The following is a 26,305-nucleotide window of genomic DNA, read 5'->3' on the forward strand; positions in this document are numbered from 1 at the left end:
CTTGATGGGCTGAATGGCCTCCTGCACTGTGGGGATTCTAGGATCTACTAGCAAGGGAAATAGGCTGCACGGTGGCACAGTGGTTAGCACTGCTGCCTACGGCGCTGAGGACCCGGGTTCGATCCCGGCCCTGGGTCACTGGCCGTGTGGAGTTAGCACATTCTCCCCGTGTCTGCGTGGGTCTCACCCCCACAACCCAAAAGGTGTGCAGGGTAGGTGGATTGGCCACGCTAAATTGCACAGTGACCCGGGGTCGTGATTCGAACCTGGGTCCTCGGTGCCGTGAGGCAGCAGTGCTAATCACTGCGCTGCCGTGTTGCCCTCACAACCCTTCAATCCTGAGGCTTTGCCGGCTCGACCAATTCTCCAGGTTCTCCACTTTTGCTGTCAGTTCCTTATTCTTCTCATCCACGAGCAGTATTTCCGCTTCCAGTGAGGCGAGGCACCCTTCATGCTGTGACTAGGCCTCCTCCACACCCTTCAGCGTTCCGCCTTGCTCCCTCACAGAGTTTGATGTCTTTCCCAACTGTTGTTTGATCGGGCCTAATGCGTCTTCAATGAAGCATGCCCTCAGCTACTGGCCTTGCCGACCAAACTGCTTGTCCATTTTGTAGCCCAACCTTCTCAAACTCTGGCGCCATCACCACAGTCAGCATGAAATGAAATGAAAATCGCTTATTGCCACGATTAGGCTTGAAAAGCCCCTAGTCGCCACATTCCGGCGCCTGTCCGGGGAGGCTGGTACGGGAATCGAACCGTGCTGCTGGCCTGCTTTAAAAGCCAGCGATTTAGCTGCGTGAGCTAAACCAGCATGTCTACTGTAATGGGTGCGGCATCGCCCGCCATCGTCCCTCCCTCCGACTCCCTCACCAGACTATCGGCCTGAGCCCTCTAACCAGCATGCTTCTTCGACAAAACCTTCGACATAATTCTGCCATTAACTTTTTTACAAAGTTTGGCAGACCGGGTTTGACCACAAAAATTTCCCGCATATGGGGCAAAAAAGGATCCGAAGAACAGGACTCTGGCGGGAACTGCCTATTGTGCGACCTGCTCTTGCGTGACATCACCAGAAACCCTGGGGCTTTGCTTTAATGGCTCAGACAAGACTAGGCACCTCCTGACAGTAAGACCCTCCCTCAGCATTGCTGTGAATGTCAGCCAGCATTATACACTCAAATCCCTGGATTGACATTTGAACCCACAACCCTTTGCTGTTGAACATTTAATTCTACCCACTGAGCCACAAATGACACGAGAATTGGTGATTGCCCCCATTGTACACTGTGTTCCTGCGGGGGTTCAGCCAGGTAAGGTTAAATTCACCACTGCACATGAGCTGAGGCCCCCAGTTACAATATAACCTCAGGTTTTTAATTGGGAAGAATCCCAGGCAGGGAGAAGTCTGTACCTCCGGACTGAATCAATCAGCCAAGGTGTTCTGCCAATTTCTGCAGTATTAAACTGAACAAAATATAACACTGAATGTGACAATGTGGTCAACTTTCCTCACTCTAGTGGTGTAGTGGTTAGCACTCTGGGCTGGTTTAGCACAGGGCTAAATCGCTGGCTTTGAAAGCAGACCAAGGCAGGCCAGCAGCACGGTTCAATTCCCGTACCAGCCTCCCGAACAGGTGCCGGAATGTGGCGACTAGGGGCTTTTCACAGTATCTTCATTTGAAGCCTACTTGTGACAATAAGCAATTTTCATTTTTTAATTTTCATTTCACTCTGCCTCAAGGCGCCGAGGTCCCAGGTCTGATTCCGGCTCTGGGTCACTGTCCGTGTGGAATTTGCACATTCTCCCCGTGTCTGCGTAGGTTTCGCCCCCACAACCCAACAATATGCAGAGTAGGTAGATTGGCCATGCTAAATTGCCCCTTAATTGGAAAATATGAATTGGGTACTCTAAATTTATTTTAAAAAAACTTTCCTCACTCTAAAATAAGATTAAATAAACATTAATTTCCCCCTTCCTCTTTCAGTTGAAAGTTGAAGCTATTGGGCAATGTTCTTGATTTGCAAAACCACAGACATATGTTTTCAATGAGATTATTGTGGGGTGGGGGGAGGGAATGAAAAATCTGTTTTCTTTTGTGTTTCTCTGGAATACTTTGAGCGTTACGTTGACTGTCCCCAAATGGCCAACGTTGGATGATTCACCATAGGCATGTTCTGTTCCCATTGTCAATAACCAAAAAAAGATTTTGCACTAGAAAGCATAAGAAATAGGTGCAGGAGTGGACCATTCGGCCCATCAAGCCTGCTCCATTTTTCAACAGGATCACGCCTGACCTTGGGCTTCAACTCCACTTTCCTTCAGTGGGACGAGAAGATCCGGCCAACGTGAAGGGCCAGGAAATCCCACCCTAGTTGTTTTCAAACTTTTCTATGAAATATGAATGTTCTTTTAGGGACACCGGCCATTGGGTACTTGGTTGCCCAAACGTAAACCATGTCAAAACGTTCTTGCACAGTATTAGAAATAATGTGCTGATATTACGGGAGTCAAGACCAAGGGAATACAACTTCAATTAGAACTCAGCTGTTAATAATAATAATAAATTGCTTATTGTCACAAGTCGGCTTCAATGAAGTTAAATGGAAAGCCCCTAGTCGCCACATTCCAGCACCTGTTTGGGGAGGTTTCAGAAAACATTCCTTCACGCACAAAAGGCAGTGGAAATATTCGAATCACTTTTCCCCCCCCCCAAAACGCTGCTGAGGGTGGCGCGGGGGGGGGGGTCACTTTCCCCCCCCCCAAAACGCTGCTGAGGGTGGCGCGGGGGGGGGGGGGGGGGGGGGTCACTTTCCCCCCCCAAAACGCTGCTGAGGGTGGCGCGGGGGGGGGGGGGCAATTGAAAATGTTAAAACCGAAATTGAAGGACCTTTGTTGGGGAAGGGCATTAGATTATTAAAGGTTAAGGAGCCAAGGTGGGTAGATAGGAGTTAAGATGCAATCAGTTGTTATCTGATTCAATGATGGAGCAGGCTCGAGGGGCTGAGTGGCCTCCTTTGCTGAATATGTCTACAAATTCAGAAACCTAATGACAAGCAAGCGATCTGATTGAGGAGGCCCCACAGCCTAGGGATCTCTTACAGAGACAGTGTTCTTTGCAATAGGCTATTTGGAGCCTGTCTAACAATTAGGAGCAGTTTGGGCTTGTGTCAATGTACGTCAGTAGATCCGTACTCCTCGAAGGAAGAAGTAGTACTTTTATACAAACTTTTAAGATCTCGGGAGTTCCCAGAGCGCTCATCAGCCAAGTAGGTGTTTTCTGAAGTGTGATACTGTTGTTATGTCAGCAACATTATATCAGTGCATCGTAAGTCCCACAAACAGCAATGTGATGATGATCAGAGCGGTTAGAGGGATAAATATTGGACCGGACATGGAGGAAATGTCGCCTACACGGAGAGGCAGGAGTGTCCATGGCTGGGACATGTTTTCTGAATGTACAATGTTGTGTTAATGTTTATGCTTACAGGAACGTTCCCAGCAATTACCAAAGTATGTGCCACCAATACCTGGCGGCTTTGTTTGGATTCCGCGAAGCTTCCAGTTGGGAGGCTCTTGCTTCACGACTCTTATGAAGGCAAATTTACCTTTTGCTGCAAAGTTGAATGTACATTTGGTGGTTGTGAGAAGAATGTGGGGTGGGGGGGGGGTCTAAAACCAACCATTGTGGCTGGAATCTGGATGCAATGGAGCGAATGGCCTTTATCTTGCTCTAATCACGTTTCAGCCTCTCTTATTATTGGTGCAAATCACAATTCTTGACTGAGGTATTGTTAATTTATAAACCAGGATTGTCCTAACATCACAGACTCTTCGATCAGAGTGGAAGTACCCGTCGCTTACTTGACAAATTTCACTGGGTTCCATTGCTTGCTTTGTTAATGGGGTTAAATCTTGTGAGAATAAATATATAAACATAGAAACAGAAAGTTTATTCATTGGTATTTTTGTTCTCCCTCTCCCCCCCCCCAGGCACTACCCAAAATCATCCTTCACTGCTGTCGCAGATACCCCCGAAAACCTGCGGCTGAAAAAACAGAGCAAGCTGCAAAGTCAAGTAAGTAACACGGAGAGAAAAGTGAAATTGTTCAGAAATCGGAAATAAAAATCAGAAAATGGTGGAAACAGTCAGCTGGTCAGGTGGCATTTGTGATGAGAGAGAAGCAGAGTTAATGTTTCAGGTCACTGACATCCTTACAAACACCAGCTTGTCGGAAATCACTCTCGCAGCTTGGAATTGCTTGCTATCCTCCCCCTGTCACTGGACAGGCGTGCCTGGTAGGCGGCAGAAGGTGCTGGCTGTGCCGGGCTTTGCTGAAGGTGCTGGCTGTGTTGGGCTTTGCTGAAGGTGCTGGCTGTGTTAGGCTTTGCTGAAGGTGCTGGCTGTGTTAGGCTTTGCTGAAGGTGCCGGCTGTGGTTTGCTGAAGGTGCTGGCTGTGCCGGGCTTTGCTGAAGGTGCTGACTGTGCTGGGCTTTGCTGAAGGTGCTGGCTGTGTCGAACTTTGCTGAAGGTGCTGGCTGTGCTGGGCTTTGCTGAAGATGCTGGCTGTGTGGGCTTTGCTGAAGGTGCTGGCTGTGGTTTGCTGAAGGTGCTGGCTGTGCCGGGCTTTGCTGAAGGTGCTGGCTGTGTGGGGTTTGCTGAAGGTACTGCTGTGTGGGGTTTGCTGAAGGTGCTGGCTGTGGTTTGCTGAAGGTGCTGGCTGTGTGGGCTGTGCTGAAGGTGCTGGCTGTGTGGGGTTTGCTGAAGGTGCTGGCTGTGTTGGGTTTTGCTGAAGGTGCTGGCTGTGTGGGGCTGTGCTGAAGGTGCTGGCTGTGGTTTGCTGAAGGTGCTGGCTGTGCCGGGCTTTGCTGAAGGTGCTGGCTGTGCTGGGCTTTGCTGAAGGTGCTGGCTGTGTGTGGGTTGCTGAAGGTGCTGGCTGTGCTGGGCTTTGCTGAAGGTGCTGGCTGTGCCGGGCTTTGCTGAAGGTGCTGGCTGTGCCGGGCTTTGCTGAAGGTGCTGGCTGTGTGGGGTTTGCTGAAGGTGCTGCTGTGTGGGGTTTGCTGAAGGTGCTGCTGTGTGGGGTTTGCTGAAGGTGCTGGCTGTGGTTTGCTGAAGGTGTTGGCTGTGTGGGCTGTGCTGAAGGTGCTGGCTGTGGTTTGCTGAAGGTGCTGGCTGTGTGGGCTTTGCTGAAGGTGCTGGCTGTGTGTGGGTTGCTGAAGGTGCTGGCTGTGGTTTGCTGAAGGTGCTGGCTGTGTCGGGCTTTGCTGAAGGTGCTGGCTGTGCTGGGCTTTGCTGAAGGTGCTGGCTGTGCCGGGCTTTGCTGAAGGTGCTGCTGTGTGGGGTTTGCTGAAGGTGCTGGCTGTGCCGGGCTTTGCTGAAGGTGCTGGCTGTGCCGGGCTTTGCTGAAGGTGCTGGCTGTGGTTTGCTGAAGGTGCTGGCTGTGTTGGGCTTTGCTGAAGGTGCTGGCTGTGTGGGCTGTGCTGAAGGTGCTGGCTGTGCCGGGCTTTGCTGAAGGTGCTGGCTGTGGTTTGCTGAAGGTGCTGGCTGTGGTGGGCTTTGCTGAAGGTGCTGGCTGTGCTGGGCTTTGCTGAAGGTGCTGGCTGTGTTGGGCTTTGCTGAAGGTGCTGGCTGTGCGGCTTTGCTGAAGGTGCTGGCTGTGTGGGGTTTGCTGAAGGTGCTGCTGTGTGTGGGTTGCTGAAGGTGCTGGCTGTGGTTTGCTGAAGGTGCTGGCTGTGTTGGGCTTTGCTGAAGGTGCTGGCTGTGCCGGGCTTTGCTGAAGGTGCTGGCTGTGCCGGGCTTTGCTGAAGGTGCTGGCTGTGCTGGGCTTTGCTGAAGGTGCTGGCTGTGCCGGGCTTTGCTGAAGGTGCTGGATGTGTTGGGCTTTGCTGAAGGTGCTGGCTGTGTGGGGTTTGCTGAAGGTGCTGGCTGTGCCGGGCTTTGCTGAAGGTGCTGCTGTGTGGGGTTTGCTGAAGGTGCTGGCTGTGCCGGGCTTTGCTGAAGGTGCTGGCTGTGCTGGGCTTTGCTGAAGGTGCTGGCTGTGCCGGGCTTTGCTGAAGGTGCTGGATGTGTTGGGCTTTGCTGAAGGTGCAGGCTGTGCGGCTTTGCTGAAGGTGCTGGCTGTGCCGGGCTTTGCTGAAGGTGCTGCTGTGTGGGGTTTGCTGAAGGTGCTGGCTGTGGTTTGCTGAAGGTGCTGGCTGTGTTGGGCTTTGCTGAAGGTGCTGGCTGTGCCGGGCTTTGCTGAAGGTGCTGGCTGTGCCGGGCTTTGCTGAAGGTGCTGGATGTGTGGGCTTTGCTGAAGGTGCTGGCTGTGCCGGGCTTTGCTGAAGGTGCTGGCTGTGGTTTGCTGAAGGTGCTGGCTGTGGTTTGCTGAAGGTGCTGCTGTGTGGGCTTTGCTGAAGGTGCTGGCTGTGTGGGCTTAGCTGAAGGTGCTGGCTGTGCGGCTTTGCTGAAGGTGCTGGCTGTGTGGGGTTTGCTGAAGGTGCTGCTGTGTGTGGGTTGCTGAAGGTGCTGGCTATGCTGGGCTTTGCTGAAGGTGCTGGCTGTGGTTTGCTGAAGGTGCTGCTGTGTTGGGCTTTGCTGAAGGTGCTGGCTGTGCCGGGCTTTGCTGAAGGTGCTGGCTGTGTTGGGCTTTGCTGGAGGTGCTGGCTGTGGTTTGCTGAAGGTGCTAGCTGTGTTGGGCTTTGCTGAAGGTGCTGGCTGTGCCGGGCTTTGCTGAAGGTGCTGGCTATGCTGGGCTTTGCTGAAGGTGCTGGCTGTGTCGGGCTTTGCTGAAGGTGCTGGCTGTGCCGGGCTTTGCTGAAGGTGCTGGCTGTGCCGGGCTTTGCTGAAGGTGCTGGCTGTGTCGGGCTTTGCTGAAGGTGCTGGCTGTGTTGGGCTTTGCTGAAGGTGCTGGCTGTGCCGGGCTTTGCTGAAGGTGCTGGCTGTGCCGGGCTTTGCTGAAGGTGCTGGCTGTGCTGGGCTTTGCTGAAGGTGCTGCTGTGTGGGCTTTGCTGGAGGTGCTGCTGTGTCGGGCTTTGTTGAAGGTGCTGGCTGTGTTGGGCTTTGCTGAAGGTGCTGGCTGTGCTGGGTTTTGCTGAAGGTGCTGGCTGTGGTTTGCTGAAGGTGCTGGCTGTGCTGGGCTTTGCTGAAGGTGCTGGCTGTGCTGGGCTTTGCTGAAGGTGCTGGCTGTGCCGGGCTTTGCTGAAGGTGCTGGCTGTGTGGGGTGTGCTGAAGGTGCTGCTGTGTGGGCTTTGCTGAAGGTGCTGGCTGTGGTTTGCTGAAGGTGCTGCTGTGTTGGGCTTTGCTGAAGGTGCTGGCTGTGCCGGGCTTTGCTGAAGGTGCTGGCTGTGCCGGGCTTTGCTGAAGGTGCTGGCTGTGTTGGGCTTTGCTGAAGGTGCTGGCTGTGGTTTGCTGAAGGTGCTGGCTGTGTTGGGCTTTGCTGAAGGTGCTGGCTGTGTTGGGCTTTGCTGAAGGTGCTGGCTGTGTTGGGCTTTGCTGAAGGTGCTGGCTGTGGTTTGCTGAAGGTGCTGGCTGTGCCGGGCTGTGCTGAAGGTGCTGGCTGTGCCGGGCTTTGCTGAAGGTGCTGGCTGTGCCGAGCTTTGCTGAAGGTGCTGGCTGTGTTGGGCTTTGCTGAAGGTGCTGGCTGTGTGGGGTTTGCTGAAGGTGCTGGCTGTGCTGGGCTTTGCTGAAGGTGCTGGCTGTGCTGGGCTTTGCTGAAGGTGCTGGCGGTGCTGAGCTTTGCTGAAGGTGCTGGCTGTGCCGGGCTTTGCTGAAGGTGCTGGCTGTGCCGGGCTTTGCTGAAGGTGCTGGCTGTGTCGGGCTTTGCTGAAGGTGCTGGCTGTGCCGGGCTTTGCTGAAGGTGCTGGCTGTGCCGGGCTTTGCTGAAGGTGCTGGCTGTGCCGGGCTTTGCTGAAGGTGCTGGCTGTGGTTTGCTGAAGGTGCTGGCTGTGGTGGGCTTTGCTGAAGGTGCTGGCTGTGTTGGGCTTTGCTGGAGGTGCTGGCTGTGTTGGGCTTAGCTGAAGGTGCTGGCTGTGCCGATCTTTGCTGGAGGTGCTGGCTGTGTGGGGTTTGCTGAAGGTGCTGGCTGTGTGGGGTTTGCTGAAGGTGCTGGCTGTGTTGGGCTTTGCTGGAGGTGCTGGCTGTGTTGGGCTTAGCTGAAGGTGCTGGCTGTGCCGATCTTTGCTGGAGGTGCTGGCTGTGTGGGGTTTGCTGAAGGTGCTGGCTGTGTGCGGTTTGCTGAAGGTGCTGCTGTGTGGGGCTGTGCTGAAGGTGCTGGCTGTGTGGGCTTTGCTGAAGGTGCTGGCTGTGCCGGGCTGTGCTGAAGGTGCTGGCTGTGGTTTGCTGAAGGTGCTGGCTGTGCCGGGCTTTGCTGAAGGTGCTGGCTGTGCCGGGCTTTGCTGAAGGTGCTGGCTGTTTGTGGGTTGCTGAAGGTGCTGGCTGTGTGGGCTTTGCTGAAGGTGCTGGCTGTGCTGGGTTTTGCTGAAGGTGCTGGCTGTGCCGGGCTTTGCTGAAGGTGCTGGCTGTGCCGAGCTTTGCTGAAGGTGCTGGCTGTGCCGGGCTTTGCTGAAGGTGCTGCTGTGCCGGGCTTTGCTGAAGGTGCTGGCTGTGTCGGGCTTTGCTGAAGGTGCTGGCTGTGCTGGGCTTTGCTGAATCTGTTTTCCCACTGGGTAAACAGACAATTTGCTTTTCAGTTATTGTGGGAAGGCAGGGATCAATAGGGACTGACATGTGGGGTGCCAAAGGCAGAGCACAGGATAGGTGGAGGGTCACCAGGTGTGGGAATGGGTAGGTTGTGTGATGAAATATCATCTCCGAACTCATCCAACTCGACTTGGTAACCCTAACTGGGTAATCCAACCACTTAATGAAGGACATTAAATTCCTCCCAATTTGAATATACAATGTGGTCCATCAGAAGGAAACAATAAGCAAACATTTACTAGAAAGTCAGAGTGACTACAAACCTATACAAATAGAGCTTTGTTTAGATGCTTTTTTGCCTTAATGGTAATAAAGAAAGAAATTAACTTTTTTTTCTTGGTGTCCTTGCTGTCGTAATGTCAGAAATGTAGCAGTTTGTGCACAGCAAAGTTCCACAATCAGCACTGTGATAAACAATCAGAACATTTGTTTTTAGGTTTTGGTTGAGGATGCTGCGGCAAACTTTCCTGCTCTTTGCAATCGTGCTGTGAGATAATTCATGTTCGTCTAAAAGGGGGACCCCATAAACTCTTTAACGGTGGCGCAGTGGTTAGCACAGCAGTCTCACAGCGCCAGGGAGCCCGGGTTTGATTCCGACCTCGGGTGACTGTCTGTGTGGAGTCGGCACTTTCTCCCTGTGTGTGCGTGGGTTTCCTCCGGGTGCCCCGGTTTCCCCCCACAGTCCAAAGATGTGCAGATTAGGTGGATTGGCCATGATCAATTTCCTCTTTGTGTCCAAAGGTTGGGTTAGGGTTAGGGTTAGGGTGATAGGGTGGCGGGGGGTGTGTGGTAGGATGCTTTGTCAGGCGGGTCGATGCAGACTCGATGGGCCGTATGGCTTCCTTCTGTACATGATGTTGAAATGCCGGCGTTGGACTGGGGTGAGCACAGTAGAAGTCTTACAACACCAGGTTAAAGTCCAACAGGTTTGTTTCAAACACTAGCTATCGGAGCACTGCTCCTTTCTCAGGTGAATTAAGAGGTATGTTCCAGAAACATATATATAGACAAATTCAAAGATGCCAGAGCATCTTTCGGAGCAGTGCTCTGAAAGCTAGTGTTTGAAACAATCCTGTTGGACTTTAACCTGGTGTTGTAAGACTTCTTACTTCCTGCTGTACTGTAGGGATTCTATGATTAGGGTTTTCCTTTTCAACTGGGCACCTTTTCATGCCATATTTGGAATGTTGGGCTCCATGCACTTTTATAAACCTGAAGCAGAGCCAATGAATCGGGCAGCCACTCAAGAAAACACAGTTTCACTCCAGGTGCCGTCACACAGCCCAATCCATGTGGAAGTCTGAATATTCAAGTGTCTTCGGAATGAGCCATGGTTAAGAAAAGTTACAATTCTGAGAGCAGCTCACTCCCCATGGAACAACATCCAGGCTTCCTGACTCAACTACCGTGAATACCAGTCTTCTAGAAACAAGGTGTAACTGTCCCTGAAACATTGTACTATGCTGAAGGTGCTACATAAATGCAAGTTGTGCTCCATTGAAGTGCTGGTTCTCATTGTGCTTTTTTAAAAATACATTCAATTCAAAGTCTTAACTGTTTCAAACCAATTACCCTGAAAGTATTTTATTTTTATTTTGTGCAGTTGAGAAGTTAAATATAGACAAATGGAACATTTCACACATCATTAGGTTTGTTATTCCATGACTGTGGAAGCTCTATAATTGAATCAATAAATGGTGCAGTTGATGTAGTGCCTCCTGGACAATCAGCTATTGTTGAATTTCAATGAATGTGTAAATGTGCAATGATAGAATGTAGCAGATTCTGGTCTCCTACCAACAGCACTGCTGGATTTGATACTTAATTGTAGCCAGCGCTATCTCCCTTGCTTCTGAGAGTTACAGTCTATCAAAAGAGAGTTTTCTTTGAGTCAGGCAGTGAGGGGAGAGCATTGCAACTCTGGGGGAAACCGCACTGTAAGGATTTCTCGGATTGGTAAATAATATCAAAAGTTAGGCAACTGAAATCACCAATCTGGTTTGCGGAACCTTCTCGTCCCCCTTCTTCATTAATAAGGCAGACAGGAGGTCTGTTTCATACCTCTTTCAAAGGATGGCGTGGTGATTGTTGACTGATGTACAGCTTATTGATTCTGAAATTGCAGCTCTAGAGAAACGGCTCTGGAGGCCACCATTGTCCTGAGCTCAAAGCATGACCGTGACTATTTCGAGACTATGCATGTGCCAGCTCTGTGAGAAGAGCACCATTCACACACCGAGCACCATTGACAAGCAGAGTATAATATTGAACTGCCAGGTTGTGTCTGGCACCTGGGTAGGAGAGGGGAAGGTGTCGGACATGTATCAGGAGCTGCAGGAGGCGGAGGAAGCCCCAGTGGAGGAGCTGAAGGGCAAGTGGGAGGAGGAGCTTGGCGAGGTGCAAGAGGAGGGCCTGTGGGCTGATACCTTGTCAATTTGTCCGCATCATGTGCCAGGCTCAGTTTAATTCAGTTTAAGGTGCTGCACCGGACTCACATGACGACGGCGAGAATGAGCAAGATTTTTGGGGTGGAGGGCAGGTGCGCGAGATGTGCAGGGAGTCCAACGAACCATGTCCATATGTTTTGGGCATGCCCGGCGCTTAAGGAATTCTGGCAGGGCTTTGCGAGGGCTATGTCCAGGATTTTGGATACGCGAATGGAGCCGAGTCCAACAATAGCGATATTTGGGGTGTCGGAGGATCCGGGAGTGCAGGAAGCGAAAGAGGCCGAGGTGTTGGCCTTTGCCTCCCTAGTAGCCCGGAGACGGATCTTGTTAATGTGGAGGGACTCGAAACCCCCGAGCGTGGAGACCTGGCTTAGTGATATGGCTGGGTTCCTCAGCCTGGAGCAAATAAAGTTTATCTTGAGAGGGTCCTTGATGGGGATGGCAAACTTTCCTTGATTTTCTAGGGGAGCAGTAAAGTATCAGCAGCAGCAGCATCCGGGGGGGGGGGGGGGGGGGGGGGGGAGGGGAGAGGCTCGGGGTGGGGGGGGGGGGACTGTTGATATGATGTGTATATTTGTTTTGTATAATGATAGCGGCCACCTTGTTTTGTTAAATATTTTTCATTTATTTTCAATGTTATGTAAAAATTTTGGTAATTTTAATAAAAACAATTTTAAAAAAAAGATTGAACTGCCAGGCCACAATTTAAAAAAAAAAGTTTAATAAATTTACAGTGCAGAAGGAGGCCATTCGGCCCATCGAGTCTGCACCAGCTCCTGGAAAGAGCACCCTACCCAAGGTCAACACCTCCACCCTATCCCCATAACCCAGTAACCACACCCAACACTAAGGGAAATTTTGGACACTAAGGGCAATTTATCATGGCCAATCCACCTAACCTGCACATCTTTGGACTGTGGGAGGAAACCGGAGCACCCGGAGGAAACCCACGCACACACGGGGAGGATGTGCAGACTCTGCAGACAGTGACCCAAGCCGGGAATCGAACCTGGGACCCTGGAGTTGTGAAGCAATTGTGCTAACCACTATGCTACCGTGCCGCCCCATGTTTCCTCTCCTCCTCCACTGAGAAATTTGCCCCATATGCTCAAAAAATATTTTTTTACGTGAGAGTATGGAGTCCCGCGATCAAACACAATCCTGTCCATGCTTTGCACTTGGATCTTTAAGGATAGCAGGGATGGAATCGCTGCTGTCTCTTTCCCCCATGATGATCAGCACCACCAGCACCACCTCCTATTTTAACCCACCCATAAATCTCTGGCCCTTCAGCTAACAGAGCACAAACCAGCTTGAACTGGTGGCTTTCTTGATCTTGTTGCTTTGTCATTTAATTAGCAGCGGTATTAGCAAATCACCACGTTACCCGTGGTTTATGACGACAGTTGACATTGAATTTTATTGCGGTGAGTCAGCTGAGTTTTCAACAACGGTCTTTCCAAATGGCTGTTGGATCTCCTTCTGCTCTACCAGCTGGTACTAATCTTGCCATCTTCTGCTTGTGGCATTGTGAACTCCACTGGACTGGCAGGCAGACCGTCAACACCACAGAAACAGGCTGTGCTGCATATGCTGCACGCGAGCCTCTCCCAAACCTTTCCTCTAACCCTATTTTCACATCTTTCTGTTCCTTTTTCTCTTATCGAGCTGTTTCTGAAATGTCTTCAGGCTATTTTCCTCAACCACATCTTTTGGAAATGACCTCCAAATTCACATTACTCTCTGGGTGAAGAAATTTAGCCTGAATTCCTTATTGGATATTTTGTTGACCATCTTACGTTGACGGTTCCTAGTTTTGGTCTCCCACAAGGGGAAACGTCCTCTCCACATCCTCTCCACACCGATCAATCTCTTTTATAATCTTAAAAGCATGTATTAGGCCACCCTCCAACTTTCCCTTTCTAGAGAAAAAAGCCACAACCTGCTCAGCCATTCCTGATTACACAACCTCTCAGTTCTGCAATCATGCCTTTTTCATGCGACTTCTTGTCTTTTTTTGTAACATGGAAATGAGAAGATGCACAGTCCTCCAAGTATAATGGAACTTTCAACTCGTGGAGATTATGGTGTGCATGGGGAGGGGGGAGGAGGGGGGGGGGGGGGGGGCAGGCGGCGGTTGGCAAGGAGGAAGAGGAAGATACACCGAGGCGAAATGAAATGAAAAATGAAATGAAATGAAAATCACTTATTGTCACGAGTAGGCTTCAAATGAAGTTACTGTGAAAAGCCCCTAGTCGCCACATTCCGGCGCCTGTTCGGGGAGGCTGGTACGGGAATTGAACCGTGCTACTGGCCTACCTTGGCCTGCTTTCAAAGCCAGCTCTTTAGCCCTGTGCTAAACCAATCCCGATTCAACTAACTTCAAGGTCTGGAGTATCTTTCTGATCTAAGCTGCATCCAGTTGCAGCCAGTGTTGTACCAGTGTACCTAACACGACACCAGATCTCGGATGAGCATCGTTTGCCAGATTGACTAGTTTTCTCCTTTCTGAGCGTGCACAAGAGGTGTAATTTGAGATTGCTGCATTGCGCAGAACATTTATATAAATACAAAAAGCCGGCAGCATGCTGGCGCAGTGGGTTAGCTCTGCTGCCTCACGGCGCCGAGGTCCCAGGTTCGATCCCGGCTCTGGGTCACTGTCCGTGTGGAGTTTGCACATTCTTCTCGTGTTTGCTTGGGTTTCACCCCCACAACCCAAAGATGTGCAGGGTAGGTGGATTGGCCACGTTAAATTGCCCCTTAATTGGAAAAAATGAATTGGGTACACTAAATTTTTAAAAAATACAAAAACCCATGGTTTATTTTTACACTTGTCTCTCACACTTCTGAAAAACTTTATAATACTTGGTTTAAAAAAAATCTGCTCAGATAAGGTCTGTCAGCTTCCTCGTGACATTTATTCAGTCTTGTGAGTTGTCTCCAGTGCTCTTTGTCTTGAGTGAGAGTCAGGAAGGGCTCTGTTGCTTTCCTGATTGTGTCTGCATCATCCCTTTCGCAATGCGAGATCTGGGTGTCGTGTTAGGTACACTGGTACAACACTGGCTGCAAACTGGATGCAGCGTAGATCAGAAAGATACTCCAGACCTTGAAGTTAGTTGAATCGGGTTTATTGAACCATTAGCACAGTTAGCACAGTTCTCTGTGAGTTCGACTCTCTGCTAACCGAAGTGTGGTTACTCTGTCTGACTGAACCAGACTAGCTCTTAGCCACGTGCTGGAGGTGTGATACTGTACATACACCCCTGACTGACCCTCTAGATGTTCATCAGTGGAAAGAGGCGGAGTGTGAGTTGCCTCGTGTCTTTTATAGTCCGATCCCACCCTGAGTGTCCTGCCAGCTTATTGGTCATGTCTTGTTCTCTGTGTCCATAGCTGCTTGTCTGTGCCTGCCTGTATATCATTATGTGTGTGTCTGCATATCATGAACATCTCCCCCTTTTCTATGTTTGGATGAAGTATGTGAACGTATTACAAGACTAGGTCAATATTAACATATATACATGCAGTGGATGTGAACATATGTACATGTGAAAACAGCTGTCTATGCAAGAACAGAGAACATAGCAAGCAGAACAAATGTTCATAAGTCCAGTCTCTGGATTCTGGCGTCTGATCCTTGTCGACCGCCGGAGAGGTGGTGGTAGGGACCGACAGCACCTTGACGGGCGGATTGAAGCCTGACTGGTGGCCTCGGGAGTCGAGGTATCAGGAATTGGAAAAACAACAGAAAGAAACGGAGAAGAATGTGGTTGCGGGCAGGCAACTTTTCTCAGTGCCCGTCTGTTTCGTCGCACAACAGAACCGTCAGCCAGACGCACAACATACGAGCGGGGTCAGCCTGTCGAGCAACGACAGCTGGAGCTGACCAGCCTCCATCAGGGATCTGGACCCGAACAGTGTCTGACGGGGATAACGCGGGCAAATCGGTGGCATGAGCACCATAGCCCTGTTTTTGCCGGTCTCGGAGTTGCTGCACCTTCTGCAGCACTGGGAGATGATCCAGGTTGGGGACGTGTGTGGCTGGAAGTGTCGTTCGCAGGTTCCTGTTCATCACGAGTTGAGCCGGCGACATGACAGTGGACAGTGGGGTCGCCCTGTATGCAAGCAGCGCAAGGTGAATGTCAGACGCAGATCGTGGGCCTTGCTGATGAGCTGCTTCACTATGTGCATCCCTTTCTCAACTTTTCCTTTTGCCGGCGAATAGTGTAGGTCGGAAGTGACGTGTTGAACTGTTACGACTGGGCAAACAGAGACCATTCATGGCTGCTGAAGCACGGGCCATTGTCACTCATGGCAGTGACTGGAATACCATGCCTGGAGAACGTCTCCTTATAGGCCTTGATGACGGTCCGAGATGTGAGGTGTGAGAGCTTCACGACTTCTGGGTAATTGGAAAAATAATCAATGATTAACAAGTAATCACGGCCATTTGCATGAAAGAGGTCGATGCCAACCTGGACCCGGAGAGGTTTCGATTTCATGCTGCTGAAGTGTCTCCTTACTCTGCGCTGGCTGGAAGCGTTGGCAGGTCGCACAGTTAAGGACCACGTTCGCGATGTCCTGGCTGATCCTGGGCCAGTAGACAGCCTGCCTGGTTTTGCGTCTGCACTTTTCCACACCCAGGTGGCCCTCATGGATTTGACAGAGCACCAAGCTCTGGAGACTGTGTGGAATTACAATCCGGTCCAGTTTGAGGAGGATACCATCAACCACCGTCAAGTCGTCCTTTACAGTGAAAAATTGAGGGCACTGCCCTTTTTGCCAGCCATTGGCTAGGTGTTGCATAACACGCTGCAAGAGCGGCTCTTTGGCTGTCTCCTCACGGTTTCGAATCACCTTCGAAATGAAAATTGCTTATTGTCACGAGTAGGCTTCAATTAAGTTACTGTGAAAAGCCCCTAGTCGCCACATTCCGGCGCCTGTCCGGGGAGGCTGGTACGGGAATCGAACCGTGCTGCTGGCCTGCTTGGTCTGCTTTAAAAGCCAGCAATTTAGCCTTGTGAGCTAAACCAGCCACATCAGATGCCGGGAGGGTGCTAGCACACAGCTGCACCTGTGACTCAATTTGTGACTCAGTTTGCCGGATGACGTTCGGTGGTTCACTAGGCACGGTGATGGAGCGGGACAGTGTGTCGGCAATGATGGTGATGGAGCGGGACAGTGTATCGGCAATGATGGTGATGGAGCGGGACAGCGTATCGGCAATGATGGTGATGGAGCGGGACAGAGTATCGGCAATGATGGTGATGGAGCGGGACAGTGTATCGGCAATGATGGTGATGGAGCGGGACAGTGTATCGGCAATGATGGTGATGGAGCGGGACAGTGTATCGGCAATGATGGTGATGGAGCGTGACAGTGTATCGGCAATGATGGTGATGGAGCGGGACAGTGTATCGGCAATGATGGTGATGGAGCGGGACAGTGTATCGGCAATGATGGTGATGGAGCGGGACAGTGTATCGGCAATGATGGTGATGGAGCGGGGACAGTATATCGGCAATGATGGTGATGGAGCGGGACATTGTATCGGCAATGATGGTGATGGAGCGGGACAGTGTGTCGGCAATGATGTGATGGAGCGGGACAGTGTGTCGGCAATGATGGTGATGGAGCGGGACAGTGTGTTCGGCACTGATGGTGATGGAGCGGGACAGTGTGTCGGCCATGATGGTGATGGAGCGGGACGTGTGTCGGCATGATGGTGATGGAGCGGGACAGTGTATCGGCAATGATGGTGATGGAGCGGGACAGTGTGTCGGCAATGATGGTGATGGAGCGGGACAGTGTGTCGGCAATGATGGTGATGGAGCGGGACAGTGTGTCGGCAATGATGGTGATGGAGCGGGACAGTGTGTCGGCAATGATGGTGATGGAGCGGGACAGTGTGTCGGCAATGATGGTGATGGAGCGGGGACAGTGTGTCGGCAATGATGGTGATGGAGCGGGACAGTGTGTCGGCAATGATGGTGATGGAGCGGGACAGTGTGTCGGCAATGATGGTGATGGAGCGGGACAGTGTGTCGGCAATGATGGTGATGGAGCGGGACAGTGTGTCGGCAATGATGGTGATGGAGCGGGACAGTGTGTCGGCAATGATGGTGATGGAGCGGGACAGTGTGTCGGCAATGCTGGTGATGGAGCGGGACAGTGTGTCGGCAATGATGGTGATGGAGCGGGACAGTGTGTCGGCAATGATGGTGGATGGAGCGGGACAGTGTGTCGGCAATGATGGTGATGGAGCGGGACAGTGTGTCGGCAATGATGGTGATGGAGCGGGACAGTGTGTCGGCAATGATGGTGATGGAGCGGGACAGTGTATCGGCAATGATGGTGATGGAGCGGGACAGTGTATCGGCAATGATGGTGATGGAGCGGGACAGTGTATCGGCAATGATGGTGATGGAGCGGGACAGTGTATCGGCAATGATGGTTGATGGAGCGGGACAGTGTATCGGCAATGATGGTGATGGAGCGGGACAGTGTATCGGCAATGATGGTGATGGAGCGGGACAGTGTATCGGCAATGATGGTGATGGAGCGGGACAGTGTATCGGCAATGATGGTGATGGAGCGGGACAGTGTATCGGCAATGATGGTGATGGAGCGGGACAGTGTATCGGCAATGATGGTGATGGAGCGGGACAGTGTATCGGCAATGATGGTGATGGAGCGGGACAGTGTATCGGCAATGATGGTGATGGAGCGGGACAGTGTATCGGCAATGATGGTGATGGAGCGGGACAGTGTATCGGCAATGATGGTGATGGAGCGGGACAGTGTATCGGCAATGATGTTGATGGAGCGGGACAGTGTATCGGCAATGATGGTGATGGAGCGGGACAGTGTATCGGCAATGATGGTGATGGAGCGGGACAGTGTATCGGCAATGATGGTGATGGAGCGGACAGTGTATCGGCAATGATGGTGATGGAGCGGGACAGTGTATCGGCAATGATGGTGATGGAGCGGGACAGTGCATCGGCAATGATGGTGATGGAGCGGGACAGTGTATCGGCAATGATGAGCTCCTTGCCAGGCGTGTAGACCAGGTCAAAGTCGTACCTTCTGAGTTTGAGGAGGATGCGCTGCAACCGAGGCGTCATGTCATTAAAGTCCTTGTGGATAATGTGGACCAGGGGCCTGTGATCCGTGTCGACTGTGAATGTCGGCAGACCGTAGACATTGCCGTGAAGCTTGAGAATGCCAGTGAGGAGGCCGAGGCATTGAAATTGCCAGAAAATTGCCCATGCCCAGGGAGAGCAATGCCGCCTTCTTGTCTTCCGGGACCTTCATGGCGCCGATGGCCTTGACCTTGTCTGTGTCAGGGCACACACCCTCCTGAGAGATCTGGTCACCTAGGAACTTGAGTGTTGACATACCAAAGCAACATTTGGCCCTGTTCAGCTTCAGGCCATTGGCATGGACACGGCGGATACCTGCTGGAGACGGGAAACATACTCCTCCGGGATCGTGGACGTCATCTATGTACACACTTTAATGCCCTCCATCATCTGCTCCATGATGCGATGGAAGATCTCCGAGGCCGAGACGATGCCGAACGGCTTGCGGTTATAGCAGTACCTGCCAAACGGTGTGTGGAAGGTGCAGAGCCTTCAGCTGGATTTGCCAGAATCCATATGACACATCTAACTTCGTGAAAAACTGTGCATGTGCCATCTCACTGGTGAGTTCCTCCCGCTTCGGGATGGGGTAGTGTTCCACACATTAAATTCTGGTTGAGCTCCTTGGGATCAATGCAGATGCGCAGATCTCCAGAGGGTTTTTTTAACCATCCCCATCGAGCTGACCCAGTCAGTCGGTTCGGTTACCCTGGAAATGATTCCCTGCTGCTGCAGCAACTTGAGCTGTTCCTTCAGCGGAGCCAGGACCTGGCGTGGTGCATGGACCACTCGCTTGGCATCAGGTTGCAATAGGATCCGATTTGGCAAAGTGCCCATCCTGTCAAACACATCTGGATACGGAGCCAGGATGTCGTCAATGCCGGTTTGAAGATCCACATTGGAGGATGTCATTGAATAAACCTGCTGCACCAGGTTTAGCTTTTTGCAGGCATGCGCGCCCAGCAGGGATGCCCTGTCCGACTTGACAATTTCAAACTTTAGCCGTGCATGGGTGCTCAGGGTGGAGACGAGTAGATGGCAGGACCCCAGGGCCGTGATGGCGTTACCGTTCTAGTCCAGGAGCAGGCAGGCTGCTGGAAGGACCTTGGGGGGGCTTCTTGATGTGTTTGAAGTCTGCCTGTGAGAGGAGGTTGGCAGAAGCACCTGGGTCCAGTTTGAACTGGATGGAGCAGCGGTTGACCTGCATCACCGCAGCCATTCATCCTCCGAATCCACAGCGAGGATGGACTGAATGCGAGATGAATTAGGTGTGGCATGTTCACATGTGGTAATGATGCCCACTCGGTAGGGGGACTCCAGGAACTCGTCCTCTGGATCCGTTGCGCTGCCAGGATCAGAATCCTGTAACCGTCGTTGCACATTCTGGACACGCCGTCGTTGGAATTGGGAGCGCTGGCCTCTGACTGGTGGTGCAGACCTGCACAAGGCTGTATAGTGTCCAGGCTTCCCGCAGTTTAAACATCGCCTGCCTCTTGCAGGGCAGTGACCCTTTCAGTGGGCGTTTCCGCAGTTTGGACACGTCAAGATGTTGGCGTCGTGACACGGTGTACGTCGGCGCACATGCGCAGTGCGTTCGGCAGATGTCTGCACCTGCGCAGTGTGGATGTCGGCCGCTTCGTTGTCCCGTTCGCATCGCGCATGCGTGGGGCTCTGGGAAAAGCGCGCAAGATGGCTGCTGTCTTCAATGCTGAGGCGCTGCATCCGGGAGATGGCCTGCACACTCACTGCTTCGCGGGAGGCAAGTTTCTCATTTTAAGCCGATCTGTATTGGGAATACCGATTTTTTTTTTTTGCGTGCTCATGCACTGTACATGTTTCAATCGCGACTGGCAGGGTCATATTCTTTATTTTTAACAGCTGCTCTCAGAGGATCAGAGTGAACTCCAAACACGATTTGGTCCCTGATCATGGAGTCGGCAATATCACCAAAGTTGCAGGACAGCACTAGCAGGCGGAGGCTAGTTAAGAAGGCATTGAAAGATTTATCTTTAGCTTGAAGACATTGTTTGAATATGTAGCGCTCGATGATTTCATTGGTGTCCACTTCACAGTGACTATCGAGCTTGTCCAGGATGGTCTGAAACTTTGTCTTGTCCGGGCCTTTGGTGAAGTTAAACGAGTTGAAGAGTTGGATGGCTTGAACACCCACTGTTGAGAGGAGAAGCGGGACCTTCCTTGCATCAGGCGCACCCTCGTACCTTTGTTGGTGATACTAGAATAATTCAGTGCCGCGTCATAAAAGATACACCTAATGTGAAATTCCCTTTTAATCTGATCTGATTGACAGTGGTTAGCACTACTGCCTCATGGTTCGATCCCGGCTCTGGGTCACTGTCCGTGTGGAGTTTGCACATTCTCCCTGTATCTGCGTGGGTTTCACCCCCACGTCCCAATGATGTGCAGGGTTGGAGGATTGGCCACGCTAATTTGTTTCTTAATTGGAATTAAAAAAAAAAAAAATCTGAGCCGACTGAGGTATATGTGGAATTCTGGAACAGGTTTTCCTTGACCACTTGGCAATTCACAGGCCGCCGGTTGCCCAGTTCCATAAACTCTTCTTTTGCATGGAGCCTTTCACATCCATGGGATGCTCCAATGGGGTTTCTCAGCCACCTGTTTAATGTTGAACGTGCAGTTACTATGTAGGCACAACAGTCAACCAATGCACAGCAAGATCCCACACAAGCAGCAGTAAAATGAACGGCACCGTTGACCTGTTTCTGGTCATGGGTCGAGGGGTGACCATTGGTCAGGACGGCGGCATCTTTGCCGAGCTGGAATTTTCTGCAGCCAGTTGCTGAAGTGCTCCAAACACTATGATGGGTGAATGAAGTTGGCACCTCCTGGCAGCACAGATTTAGACAATGGCTCCGAGTGTTGAGGTTGCTAGGACTGAATATGGGAGTAAAACCCTTCTTTTGGCATTGCGATGGTGGTGCATAGAACATACAGAGCAGAAGGAAGCCATTCGGCCCATCGAGTCTGCACCGACCCATTTAAGCCCTCACTTCCACCCCATCCCCGTTACCCAATAACCCCACCCAACCTTTTTTGGTCACTCAGGGCAATTTATCATGGCCAATCCGCCTAACCTGCACGTCTTTGGACTGTGGGAGGAAACCGGAGCACCCGGAAGAAACCCACGCAGACACGGGGAGAACGTGCAAACTCCGCACAGACAGTGTCCCAGCGGGGAATCGAACCTGGGACCCTGGTGCTGTGAAGCCACAGTGCTACCCACTTGTGCTACCTTGATAAAGGGTAAAGGGTATTCACCTGGGGGTGAAGGGGGCAATATGTAGAGATTGGGGGGAGGGGGAGGAGGAGTCACAGTGGATGCAAGGAAAATGCTTCACCTAATGGACTCCAAAGCAGGTGAGTGATCCCTTCCGTCTGTGGAAAATACGCAGGCCAGCAAGATAAGCAGGCACTGATCTCTATTTATAAAATATTAGCCTGCGGATGGGATCACTATGGTAACCATAATAATTCCACTCAATTGCACGCTGCAGGGAGCCGAATATAGTTGTGTTGTAAAATGTCTGGATGTTGCAGAGAGAGTAGAAACGGATGCTGTGCGCACATCAGGAGAAATGCTCTGCTGCCGATTGACTGGGTGGTGGTATGTTCTGAAATGCCCCATTCCACCTTCCTCGCATGATGCTGGGCTGTGCAAAAGATTCCCCTTCCCCACCCCTACTCCCCCATTGCACTCAGTGATGTGGAGACCGGGGAATTTCGTAAATTTGAGGTGTTGGAGATGGGAAATGTGATTCAGCGGGCAGATATGAGACCCAAAGTGCAATGGAATCAGACACAGTCCAAAGACGAGCAGGTTAGGTGGATTGGCCGTGACAAATTGCCCTTGCTGACCAAAAATGTTTAGGAGGGGTTATTGGGTTACGGGGATAGGGTGGAAGTGAGGGTTTAAGTTGGTCGGTGCAGACTTGATGGGCCGAATGGCCTCCTTTTGCACTGTATGTTCTAGGTCTATGTTTAAATAAAGTTGCAAGGGCCCCAGGACAGCAGATCAGAACCACAGTAGTTGATATGGGGGCTACAGATGGTCCTCAACAGGGAGTGAGGTGAAAATAAAAGAGCCATTGTTACCGATTACGAGTACAACTCCCTGCTGGGGCGTGTATGCATGCAGCATTTGAGTGGTAGGGCTTTGGAGTGTAACAGCAGGAACATATCTCAGTTGCATTTTTAGTTTTACCTGTGATCACTGCTTTATGTAACTCGAACAAGATGTTACTGTCTGAAAAGGCCAGGAATTTGGGGCTGGGTGGAATGTGGAGCTTAATGCTTCAGGAATTCCTTTCGGAATGCAGAAATACATTTCCCTGTTTCTGGAAATTCCACAGAATTGATGGGCAGCAGGCCATTAAACTTGAAGGATTTGAAATATTTTTTAATGGTTGAATGAATGCTCTTCCCCACCCTGAGAATCTTTCAAAATATTTAGCCTTCATTTCCGCCCATTGCAAGAGTAGTTGAGGTTTCTAAACAATGAGCCAGGAGCAGCATGGTCTGTCTCCAACCATAAACATCCCCCAAGCTGCTTTACATGGGACAGAATGACGGACCAATCAACAGCAGAATTGGGAGAGGCCATCTGAAACTGCAAAGATAGATTTTGAGATTTTCTTTTGATAGCTGTGTGGGAATTAGCAATGAAATGTTCAGGGCGGGAACTCCCATGGGGGAGGATTTAGTGTGTGTACGCATCGCTCTTGAGTTGCCTAGTATGCGCTTTGTATTTGTACATTGAAATCATAGAATCACCAGTGCAGAAGGAGGCCATTCGGCCCATTGCATCTGCACCGGCCCTTGGAAAGAGCACCCCACTCAAGCACACACCTCCTCCGTCCCATCCCCCTTAACCCAGTAACCCCAATTAACCTTTATGGACACTGAAGGGCAATTTAGCAGAGCCAATCCATCTAACCCGCACCTCTTTGGACTGTGGCAGGAAACCGGAGCACCCGGAGGAAACCCACGCAGGCACAGCGAGAACGTGCAGACTCCGCATAGACAGTGACCCAAGCCAGGAATCGAACCTGGGACACTGGCGCTGTGAAGCAACTATGCTAACCACTGTGCTACCGTGCTGTCTAAATCACAAAGGGAGACCATTTGGCCCATTTGAAAGAGCGATCTAATACTGCAACCCCCAGTTTTTCGTGAAAGAATGGCAAACTTTCCCCCTTCAAGTATTTATCCAATTCTCTTTTTAAACACGCTACTGAATCTACCCTTTCAGGCATCATAAGTTGTTGTCCGCTTTTTTATCCCTTGTAGTGCCTCGTGTTTCTCTGCCAATTCTATTAAACACATTGAAAGCGATTCTGTCAAGTCAAAGACTCCGGAGGTATCGAGTCCAGGTTAAGCTGAACACACTTGCACTGTTGCCATTGATGTTGAGTATTTACTTTTGAGGTTTTCTTTGGATCTGTAAAAGGTTGTGGCCAAATACCTCCTGACTCCTTTGGGATCACTTGCCCTTTTGAACATACAGTTTTACTTTTCACAATTTATTCACAACTTGGTCACAATCCACAAAACAAGAAAGTAAAAAAATTTTTTTTTTTAGTGTACTCAATTCTTTTTTTCCCAATTAAGGGGCAATTTAGCATGGCCAATCCACCTAGCCTGCACATCTTTTTGGGTTGTGGGAGTGAGACCCACGCAGAGACAGGGAGAATGTGCAAACTCCACACGGACGGTGACCCAGGGCCGGGATTGAACCCGGGTCCTCGGCGTTGCAGAGGGCTGCAGTGCTAACAAAAAAGAAAGTTTGTCTGGTCACCATCGCATTGCTGTTCTGTGGGATCTTATCGTGCGCAGGTTAGTTGCGTTTCCTACTGTCGTGTTAGGTACTCTGGTCTAACACTGGCTGCAACTGGATGCAGCTTAGATGAGAAAGATACCCCAGACCTTGAAGTTAGTTCAATCAGGTTTATTGAACTAATAGCACAGTTAGCACCGTTCTCTGTGAGTTCGACTCTCTGCTAACCGAAGTGTGGCTACTCTGTCTGACTGAACCAGACTAGCTCTTAGCCACGTGGTGGAGGTGTGAGATTGTAACAACACCCTTGACTGACTCTCTAGATGTCCATCAGTGGAAAGAGGCGGACTGTCAGTGCCTCGTGTCTTTTATAGTCAGATCCCACCCCTGAGTGTCCTGCCTGCTTATTGGTCATGCCCTGTTCTCTGTGTCCATTAGCTGCTTGTCTGTATATCATTATGTGTGTGTCTGCATATCATGACACATACATTGCTGCAGCAACTACACTTCAAATACTACATGATCAGTTGTAAAGCGCTTTGGGGCACCTTAAGTCCATGAAAGTCTATCTTGCTTTTTCTTTGGATCTTAGCAACCTGTTTCACTCTACCAGTACCTCGACAAACAGATTAACTCTTCACTTCTCTTGTTGGTGCTTTTGTACAGAATTACGGCCAAGCTTGCCCATGTAACCATGGTTACACAAGCTTCAGTAGCAGCGCTGCATCCGGCGATGTTTGTGAGAAACCTATTTGGGTGCTATACAAATGGAAACATTGTCACGCAAAGGCAAAGAACATGTTTTCTATCTTGCAGTCTTTTTTGTAAAGTCCCTCCCTCTTGTAGTCTCACCTCACCATTGGAGTTCCTTTGCGACGGGGGCAGAAACAGTCATGGATAAACTCTGGGGACTTACTTTATTGAACCTGATGGGACATTGAATAGAGCCATATTTTTGTTTGTCTATAATGATCCTGGTTTTCCAAAAGTCTGTTCATTTATAGTAAAGGCTATAGTGGTAAAAATGCACACTTTGTTGGGATGTGCAATGGGGAATGTATCTAACTGATACATTCTGGTGTTTCTGCTCCTCATGAGCCTCCTCTTGATCCAGTCTCACTTTCCCCAGTCAGCACAATCTTCCCTTTTTTTTTCTCCTGTCTAACTTTCTCTTAAAAGCATCAGAACATTATGGGTCCCTCTGAACTGTCGCAGTGACTTTATTTTCCAGTGTGCGTTTGAAGAAGTGCAAAGCGTGTCTGTGATATTTGCTGGATTGGTGAAATACCGAGTTTAAAAATAAGCAACTTGGGTCCCGGACCCCTGAGATGGAATTTTTAATTTTATAAAGGCGGGTTCCTTCTGTTTGAGGAACCGTCCTAAATCTGTCTTCAGCTTTTGCCGTTTTTCCCCCTGTGGGACTATTTTATAGTTGTTGGTCCACTTTCTCGAAATGTCTGCCTTTTGTTTTAGTTGCATTTTGTATATTTACAATCAATGTGGCAAGTTAATATTTGAGTAACATTTTGCTCCTTCAATCCCGTTAGCAACTGATTGTCAAGGAATGCCTGACTCCAGTTCTCCCATTCTTCCCTCTCCTTTCTCTCTCTCTTTTCTCTCCGCCCCCCCCACCACCCTTATGCACTTTTTCCCCTCCATGTCGCACTCACCTTTGTGTTATCTCTCACGCTCCAGCTTTACTGTACGTGTCTATACAGGATCCTCTGATCAATATGGCTGTTTGGACTGGCTTCACGCCCAGTCTATAATACTGAGTGTTATCTGTCACTATAAATTGGGAAAGACTAACTGCTTGAGGCTCTTTTCCTTAGAACCGAGGAGACCAAGGGATGACCTAATAGAGGTATTTTAATGTGATGAAGGAGTTTAATAGGGAAGCCATAGGAAAATGTTTCCATTTGTGAAGGAGACGAAAACTGGGGGCCACAGCTATAAAATGGTCACTAATAAATCCAATGAGGAATTCGAGATTGAGAATGGTTAGAATGTGTTTGCACATTCTCCCCGTGTCTGCATGGGTCTCAGCCCCACAACCCAAAGATGTGCAGGGTAGGTGGATTGGCCAGGCTAAATTGCCCCTTAATTGGGAAAAAATGAACTTGGCACTCTTAAATTAAAAAAAAAAATTGTGAGGAGCGCAATGGTGTTTGTCAAAGGCCAGTCTGTCCCATTGACTTTAGCCGTATAACTTTGGTAGCATCA

At 50.5% G+C, this 26,305-nt stretch overlaps 1 protein-coding gene across 1 annotated transcript in view; it reads left to right on the forward strand.

Moving 5' to 3' along the window:
- The window catches only part of lasp1 (LIM and SH3 protein 1), a 192,803-nt gene that overhangs the window by 84,154 nt on the left and 82,344 nt on the right, over positions 1-26,305 (forward strand). The window contains exon 3 of the mRNA XM_038778688.1: positions 3,992-4,076. Coding sequence (XP_038634616.1) covers positions 3,992-4,076 — 85 coding nt within the window. The remainder of the gene's footprint in view (positions 1-3,991; positions 4,077-26,305) is intronic.

This window comes from Scyliorhinus canicula, chromosome 19 (assembly GCF_902713615.1).
Source record: "Scyliorhinus canicula chromosome 19, sScyCan1.1, whole genome shotgun sequence".
Taxonomy (NCBI): domain Eukaryota; kingdom Metazoa; phylum Chordata; class Chondrichthyes; order Carcharhiniformes; family Scyliorhinidae; genus Scyliorhinus; species Scyliorhinus canicula.